The sequence below is a fragment of the Primulina tabacum genome, chromosome 2 (assembly GCF_025594145.1).
Source record: "Primulina tabacum isolate GXHZ01 chromosome 2, ASM2559414v2, whole genome shotgun sequence".
Taxonomy (NCBI): Eukaryota; Viridiplantae; Streptophyta; class Magnoliopsida; order Lamiales; family Gesneriaceae; genus Primulina; species Primulina tabacum.
In genome coordinates, this window is record NC_134551.1 from 43,969,540 (window position 1) to 43,979,074 (window position 9,535).

General features: G+C 36.9%; 1 protein-coding gene across 1 annotated transcript; it reads left to right on the forward strand.

Annotated features, from left to right (window-relative positions):
- Positions 1-261: 261 nt before the first annotated feature.
- Positions 262-2,660, forward strand: LOC142537930 (cytochrome P450 CYP72A219-like). The gene is made up of 5 exons (XM_075643388.1): positions 262-568; positions 722-942; positions 1,131-1,375; positions 1,491-1,881; positions 1,968-2,660. The coding sequence occupies exons 1-5, from the start codon at positions 304-306 to the stop codon at positions 2,403-2,405; spliced, it is 1,560 nt and encodes a 519-aa protein (XP_075499503.1). The 5' UTR covers positions 262-303; the 3' UTR covers positions 2,406-2,660.
- The last annotated feature ends 6,875 nt before the right edge of the window (positions 2,661-9,535 follow it).

Here is a 9,535-nt window from a genome sequence, read left to right on the forward strand (position 1 = left end):
GTTTTTTGTAATAACAATACAGTAAAAATGACTGTGGCCCCTTACAAATTAACATCTCGGAACTTGCATGTGGTCAAACGTGTCGTTATTCAGAATCATCTTTGCTCACCGTGTCAGTTAAGTAACTTTTTGTATTGTATAAAAAACTAAAAATTATTGATAAATTTTTATTTTTTATAAATGTTCGCTACTCCACGTCTCCACTCATGCAATAACACACATACATGTATACATACACAAATATATATATATATATATATATGTAGGTACAGAAAAAAGGCAAAGATGTGAAAAATAGAGTCAATGTATTTCACGTTGGTTGTTTGTTTCGCTTCGGTGGTGCTTCTGTACGCATGGAAGGTGGTGGATACGTGGTGGATTCGGCCGAAAAGTATCGAGAAGTTGCTGAGGCAGCAGGGTTTCAGAGGGAACTCGTACCGGTTTATGTTGGGAGATTTGAAGGAGTTGGCCGCCATGCACCGACAAGCTAAATCCAAGCCTATTGCTTTCGACGATGATATCAAGCTCAGGATCATGCCTTTTCTCATCAAAACCCTCAGCAAATATGGTACTATCGTTTTCACTTCTTATTTTCTAGTTTTCATGAATGAAATCTAGAAAAAAGTCCATGCCCATAAATTTCTAAATGCATGCTTCGGTGGTGATATTTGATGCTTAAAATGATCATGTGAGACTGGACATCTGACCACATAATTTGCAGGAAATGGATCTTTTTTATGGATGGGACCAACACCTAAAGTTATAATCACAGACACTGATCTCGTAAAAGAAGTGATGTCCAACAATTATACGTATCTGAAGCAATCTAGCCCGAATCCGATAACGAAGAAGCTTATACAAGGAGTCGTCCTTCTCGAGACCGACAAATGGGCCAAACACAGAAAGATCATCAACCCTGCTTTCTACATCGAGAAATTGAAGGTTCGATTCATAGAAAACAAATAAAATTTGTAGTGTCTGTTTGATTGAGATACTTGGAACAGTTTTTACAATACACCGCGGTTTGCTAGGAAGTTGGGCTAATTGTTTTTGTAAAATATTGGATGTCAAATGGTTGACGGCAGGTAGATTCTAAGTGATCTTTCATTTTAACGACTGTTTTTGAGCAGCTCATGGTACCTGCCTTTTACATGAGTTGTGAAGAAATTTTGAACAAATGGGAGGCACAAATTTCGCCCAAAGGATCATGTGAGATCGATGTGTGGCCCTATATAGAGAAGTTAACAGGAGACGTGATATCAAGAACAGCGTTTGGTAGTAATTTCGAAGAAGGCAGAAAAATATTCGAACTTCAGGAGGAGCAAACGGAGTACGTTTTGAATCTTTTACAGACCATATATATCCCTGGATGGAGGTAAACAAGATAGAGTGTATGTGTGTGTGTTGTATCGAAAAGGGTTTACATTAAGCTTCTTTTTTCAAAATTATATATGTAACTGAACATTATGTTGTTTATTATTGATGAGCAGGTTTTTGCCGACCAAAGTCAACAAGAGAATGAAGGCAATAGAGAAAGAAGTCAAATTCTTGATATTGGGTATGATCGAGAAAAGAATCGAGGCCATTAAGCTGGTAGGACGGGGCGAGCTTAAAGCTGACCTGTTGACCTCATTATTGGAATCGAATTTTCAAGAAATCGAAAATCAAGGCAACAAGAGTCATGGGATGAGCATAGACGAGGTAGTAGAAGAGTGCAAACTGTTTTATTTAGCCGGCCAGAGGACGACGTCTGTTTTGATAGTCTGGACGTTGATTTTACTGAGCAAGTATAAAGACTGGCAGGCACGAGCTCGAGATGAGGTTTTGAAGGTGTTTCGTGACAAAACCCCCGATTACGAGGGTTCGAATAATTTGAAACTTGTAAGAAACAACACTTACATTGAACATATGAAATATCTTTCCCATGATATGGCTTAATTTCCTTATCACGAAAAGTTTTACGACAGGTTACCATGATTTTACTCGAGGTCCTGAGGCTGTATCCACCGGTAGTATCTGTTACTCGAAGGCTCGATCACGAAGCCAAGCTCGGGAACTTAACAATGCCAGCCGGTGTGGAAGTTGTAATGCCAATAATCATGTTACATCACGACCGGGAAATTTGGGGGGACGATGCAATGGATTTCAATCCCAATAGATTTGGCGAAGGAGTTTCCAAGGCACAGAAGGGAAAAGGTATGTATTTCCCGTTTGGTTGGGGCCCTCGGATATGTGTTGGACAAACGTTTGCGATGTTAGAAGCCAAAATCGCCCTGGCCTCGATTCTACGACGCTTCTCTTTAGAACTTTCACCGTCTTACACGCATGCGCCTGACGATCTTATATCCCTTGTACCTCAACATGGTGCTCACTTGGTTATGTACAAGATATATACAGGGGATTGAATGAATCTTCATATTTTGTCTATGTATCAGTAAGGATGTTAAATTGATCAACCCTTCTACTTGTGAATTCTGATCAGTTATGCTCAAGGATTCGATGTCTTTACTTAGTTCCAATTATGAATCGAGAGCAATGAATAATTCTCTTCCATTTCTTTCTAGCTGTCCCTAATCTTGTGATGTTCAAGGAAAAAAGTTGGATATGGAGCCAACAGTTAATGTAATCAGATCCAAGTGTCATAAATATTATATTTCTCCAATCAACTTATTCAACATATATATGTTATTTTCATACTTCAAGAAAAGGGGTGAAGTAGACAGGCTTTGCAGCAAGTCGATCTCTTTCCAACTTATAAGATTAACCAAACCAAAAAACAATGGTTTGATTTGGTTTCATTTTAGTTAAAAATGTGTAAAAACGTATAGATTAGAGACTTTGTTGCACTTAACTTTCTATAACTTTTTTAAAGAATAAGTCTCTTGTGAGACGGTTTCATGAATCTTTATCTGTGAGACGGGTTAACCTACCGATATTCACAATAAAAACTAATACTTTTAGTATGCATAAAAAGTAATATTTTTCATAGATGACCCAAATAAGATAGTCGTCTCACAAAAAACGACTCGTGAGATCGTCTCACACAAGTTTTTATCATTTTTAAATCTAGAAAATTGTTTTGTTGTAATTGCTTTTATTTATGTTTTTAAATTAATTTATTTCTTTTAACTATTTTCTAAGAAATTGATGATTGTAAAGTTTTAAAGTAAGTAGTTTTGGGGATTTATATTTTTTATGTTAGATCTATAATGTCATTGTTATGTATTAAATCCGTAAATGCTTTTAGTATATGACATTTGTTTATTTATAATAGTTAAATTTTGTTTTAAAATGATCAAAAGATTTCATTTGAAAACAGGACTGATTATTTTATAGCTTTTCTGCAGGAACCTTTTTTTAGTAATAAAGCTGACTCTATCAGAAATCTGAAGACATATTCTGATCATAAACGTTGAACTCAGTCGCTTATATATACATGGAACAAACCCTTACAAAAGAGAGAGAACTCTACGCATAATATCTTTTCAAGGATCAACGTTATTTCACTCAACGAGACAACCTCGAAATTCCTTGATAACTTTGAGTTCAACACAAAGAAAAGTAGCACACGCTTCATAGCAAATATCTGATCTTTGAAGATCATCCTGTGCTACTGATTCTTACACTCTTCACAATCTTTTACAACACTTATACTTTATCAGGAAGAGCTTGTAATCTGAAAAGAGTCTTTTCAGAACCTTTTGTATCACGTACTTTTTGAGTCGAGTAACTAAGAGTTTCAGTAGGCAAAGGTGTAAGTCCTTCTGAAGTGGGTGTGTACAAGAGTTGTACTGTAATATCCAAAGTCTTTTAGTTATACCTTCTGGAAACAGGAGAAGGGGAGACGTAGAAGATTTCATCTTCGAACTTCCATAAACAACTACTGCCTACTGTTATTATTGTCTTTCAGTTACTTTATCAGATTGTTTCCGCACCTATAATTGTAATCTAGGTGAAGGTATACACAACAAGTTAAACTACTATCTCTAACAGGATTTTAGTACCTCATCAAAAGAAAGGAAAAACGAGTAGAGTTTATTCAGCCCCCCTCTAAACTCAACTTCGATCCTCAACAATTGGTATCAGAGCAGGTTATTCTTGTTCGTGAAAAACTACAACAGATGGCACACTTTAGCAAGATCCCTATGTTCTCTAAGGAAGATTTTGATGATTGGAAGATTAGAATGCAAGCTCATCTTGCAGCACAAGATGATGACATGTGGTATGTCATCACAGATGGTCCATTGAAAATATTAAAACCTAACACAGCTGTTGCTGTTACTGAGGGTGCACCGCAGATGGTTGAAAAATCAAGAAGTGAATGGATCAGTGATGATAAGAAGAAGGCCAACCTTGATAATGTTGCAAAGGATATATTATATAAAACTCTCGACAAAAATACCTTTAGCAAGATTAAAATGTGTTCTACTGCAAAAGATATTTGCGAAAAGCTCATCCAGATATGTGAGGGAAATGAGCAAACGAAAGAAAACAAATTGTCTGTAGCAATGTAGAAGTTCGAAAATCTAAAAATGAAAGCTGGTGAAACTCTAAATGAGTTCGATGAAAAATTCAGTAGCTTGGTAAATGAGCTAACAGCTCTGGGTAAAGAGCATAGCAACAGAGAAATAGCTCTCAAGGTGATGAGAGCCTTACCCAGAGAATGGGATGTAAAAACAATGGCTAGGAAAGTGTCCAAAGATCTAAACAAGTTGGAACTGCACGACTTGTTTGCAGACCTGAAAGCATACGAGTTCGAACTGGAGGTAAGAAGTGGAGAAGAGCCCTCAAGTCTACCTACCAAGGCTCTTGCTGCAACTGCTACAACCTCTTCTACTGCTGCTACAGCTGTACCTCAAGCATTACCTACTGTGATCATTGATAGTACATTGGAGAAGACTGCTGAACAAATCAGTAGTGATGCTATGTCCTTGTTTGTAAATAAATTCTCCAGGTTCATGAAAAAGAACCATCGAACTTATCAAGGTCCCAATCGCAACTTCAAGAAAGATTCACCATCTGGTGATACGGGATGCTTTAACTGCGGAAAAATAGGTCACTTCATTGCTGATTGTCCTAAACCAAAGAAGGATGACCAGAAGAGAAAGGATCACAAGAGGAATGACAAAAAGTCCAGAAGAGATCGAAAAGCAATGATTGCTGAAGAAAGCAAATCCAAATGGGCGGACTCCAGTTCTGAGTCATCTGATTCAGAAAGTCATTCCAGTGACAGTGATGCAGAAGAAGTTAAATGTCTCATGGCAAACACTGATTCAACCTCGACATCTGGGGAGGTATTTGATTTTGATTCTAACGAATTCACACGAACTGATCTGGTTAATGCATTACATGACATGGTAGAAGAGTATTCTAGACTTTCTCAATCATTCAAAGAAGTTAAGATCGAAAATCAGAACTTAAAGGATCAGAACAGTAAGTTAACTTGCTTGCAAGTAGACAGCTGTAATGATTTACAAGTTGAGATGAGTAAATTAAAAACGGAGAATGAAAGAGCAAAAGCAGATTACCAGAAGATGCTTTCTGAAAACCAGAAGTTATCACTACTGGTAAATGCTTGGAACAAGTCTTCTATTTCACTGGAAAAGATGCAAGAGTTACAAAAACAATCTGGAGACAGGAGTGGCCTCGGATTTTGTAATAATGAAGGCACCTCTGAAACAAATACTAAGCCAAAACTGGATATGTGCAAAGGGAAGTATATTCACTTTGTGAAATCCAGCGTGGTACAGAAACCAGAAGTACCTACTGTTTCAATAGAAAGGAATGTAAATCAAATGAACAGAAAAATACACTATGGTCTAGGTTATGTTAAACCTAAGGAAAAAGTTGACCAGAGTTCTAGAATCATGAGTGGATTCAACTCAGGAAGACAACCTCTTATGAAGGTTAAAAACTACCAGTACTATAATTCTAAACCTGTTCAGAAGAGATACAGGCTGGACAACAGAAACAGAAGGGAAGAACAACATACTAGGATGCACAATGTTAAAAACAACAGACCCTTTGTTGCACACACTTCCATGGATACCCGAAGTACAAAAATTGTACAAATGTGGGTCCCCAAAGGACTGATAAGGCTTGGACCCAAATAGATTTGGGTACCAGATACTAAAATTTGTGTTTGCAGGAACAGCAGAAGAAAACAGAAATCAGTAACTCTACATGATATCTGGACAGTGGATGTTCCAGACACATGACTGGATAGAAAAACCTATTCTCCGAGATAATGAGTTGCACTGGACCAAATATAACTTTTGGAGGCAACTCAAAAGGTAAAACCGTGGGTAAAGGTAAGATTATCCATGGTAACATAACCATTAATGATGTGTTATTAGTTGACAACCTTTGTTACAATCTAATTAGCATTAGTCAACTATGTGATAATGGTTATTCTGTAGCTTTTCAGAAGCACTCATGTGTAGTTAGAGATTCTGCTGAAACTACTGTATTAATTGGAAAGAGAGAAGGCAACACCTACAGAGTCTCTTGGAACTCAAATCATGTCAACACTCCTACATGCTTAGTTGCCTCGCTTAGTAATAAACACTGGCTATGGCACAAGAAATTGAATCATCTGAATTTCAAGTCAATCAATCATCTCAAAAAGCAGAATATAGTTGATGGCCTACCTGATATTAATTTTGTTAAAAACCATGTTTGTTCTGCTTGTCAGCTTGGGAAACAGATAAAATCTAGTCTCAAGAACAAAGATAGCAAGTCAACTTCAAGATGTCTGGAATTACTGCATATGGATCTATTTGGTCCAATCCCTATCATGAGCTTAGGGAGAATGAAATATACTCTTGTTGTTATTGATGATTTTTCTAGATTCACTTGGGTAATATTTCTCGCAGGAAAAGATCAAACCAGTAGCCTCCTGATCAAGCTTTTGAAAAGGATTCAAAATGAAAAATCTTCTTCCATCATTAAAATCAGAAGTGATCGGGGTACTGAGTTCACTAACAAAAATCTTGAGTTATATTTGGATGAACAGGGGATTCATCATGAATATTCAGCTGCCAGAACACCTCAACAAAACGGAGTAGCTGAGAGGAGAAATAGAACTCTAAAAGAAGCAGCTAGAACAATGTTAGCAGATTCAGACATCTCTCAGCGCTTCTGGGCTGAAGCAATTAACATTGCTTGTTACACGTAAAACAGAACTATGGTCAACAAAAGGCACAATCAAACTCCGTATGAAATATGGAAAGGGAATAAACCCAACGTATCTTATTTTCATGTGTTTGGTTGCAAATGTTTTGTACTAAATAATGGCAAAAATCACTTAACTGCATTTGACTCAAAATCAGATGCTGGACTATTTCTTGGTTACTCTGCTGTAAGCAAAGCCTTTAGAATTTTCAACAATAGAACTCTTAATGTTGAAGAGTCGATTCATGTTGTCTTCGATGAAGACAGGAGTGCTCCTGAAATATCTAACACGTCAGATTTAAGTAACAGGTTAGACAGGATCCACTTGGAACTGGACAGTGAAGATGATGTAGAAGCAAACATCAAGGATCTTCAAAATCCAGAACCAGACATTCCGATAGTGGAACCAGAAGTACAGACATTAGATCTGCCTATACGAGCAGAAGACACTCAAGAACCTACTACTGCTTCCGTCAAGAACAATCTCAACATATCAAATCAGGAAGATATCCTTTTAAATCCTTTTATTTGGAGAAAATCTCATCCTCCATCATTGGTTATTGGTAATCCAGCAGCGCCTTTGAGAACCAGAAGGCAAATGATAAATGAATACATACATGCTGCGTTTATTTCTCAAGATGAACCAAAGAAGATTGAAGAAGCTCTTTTGGATCCCAGTTGGATAGAAGCTATGCAAGAAGAGCTGAATCAATTTGAGAGGAATAAAGTTTGGTTTCTAGTAACTAGACCTTCTCACCAAGCTGTCATTGGAACTCGGTGGGTATTCAGAAACAAACTAAATGAGGAAGGAACAGTTGTAAGAAACAAAGCAAGACTGGTTGCACAAGGATTCAGACAAGAAGAAGGAATAGACTATGATGAAACCTTTGCACCAGTAGCTAGGCTCGAAGCTATCAGAATATTCTTAGCCTTTGCTGCTTTCAAAAACTTCAAAATATATCAAATGAATGTAAAGAGTGTGTTTCTTAATGGTCTACTACAAGAGGAAGTTTATGTTGAACAGCCTCCAGGTTTTTCTAATCATGTGTTACCAAATCATGTTTTTAAATTATATAAAGCATTGTATGGTCTGAAACAAGCACCTAGGGCTTGGTACGATACACTTTCACAATTTCTCATTAATCATGGTTTCATCGTTGGTACTGTAGATAAAACCTTGTTTACCTTAGCCAAAAACAAACACATATTATTAGTTCAGATTTATGTTGATGATATCATATTTGGGTCAACTAACCCCAAATTATGTGCAAAGTTTGCTAATTTAATGCAGGACCAGTTCGAGATGAGCATGATGAGAGAATTAACATTCTTCTTAGGATTATAGATTAAACAACTTGATACTGGAATTTTTATAAATCAAGCCAAGTACACCAAGGAGCTTCTGAAAAAGTTCGGTATGGAAGCATGCTCTGCTGCTTCTACTCCAATGAGCTCATCTATTAAACTTGATAAAGATGAAAGTGAAATTCCAGTAGAGGTAACTCAGTATCGTGGTCTTATTGGTTCATTGTTATATCTGACTGCCAGTAGACCAGATATCATGTTTGCTGTTTGCATTTGTGCTAGATTTCAATCAAACCCTAAACAATTACATTACATTGCTGGTAAAAGGATTTTAAAATATCTTAAGGGTACTCAAAATGTAGGCCTCTGGTATCCCAAGGACTCGTCGTTTAATCTTATTGGATACTCAGATGCTGATTATGCAGGATGTAAACTGGATAGGAAAAGCACAAGTGGTTTTTGTCAATTTCTTGGTGACAGGCTGATATCCTGGTTTAGTAAAAAGCAGACCTCCATAGCCACATCTACTGCAGAAGCAGAATATCTGGCTGCTGGAAGCTGCTGCTCTCAAATATTATGGATTCAGCAATAATTAAAAGACTATGGAATTCAAGCCTCCGAATCACCTATTTTCTGTGACAATACCAGTGCCATTGCAATCACACAAAATCCAGTACTTCTTTCCAGAACGAAGCACATAGACATTAGACATCATTTCATCAGAGATCATGTGCAGAAGAAGAACATTCGTCTGGAATACATTCCTACTGATCAGCAAGCAGCAGACATCTTTACAAAACCTCTCCTTGAGAATAAGTTTTCTTACTTTCGAAATACACTTGGATTGATAGATTTAACTTAATTATTTATCATTATCTGATATTTTGGCTTAACTTTTCCTTTGTGATTATTCAGTTTCTAATTTTGCAGAAGGTAAAAGTTGAACGATGGAGACAATCAGTAGACATAATATTTCATTAAAGATAATAGAAACGGGGGCGTACATTTTTCACTTCTATTTTAACGTAAACTCTCCAGGATGCCAACCAAGCGGTCA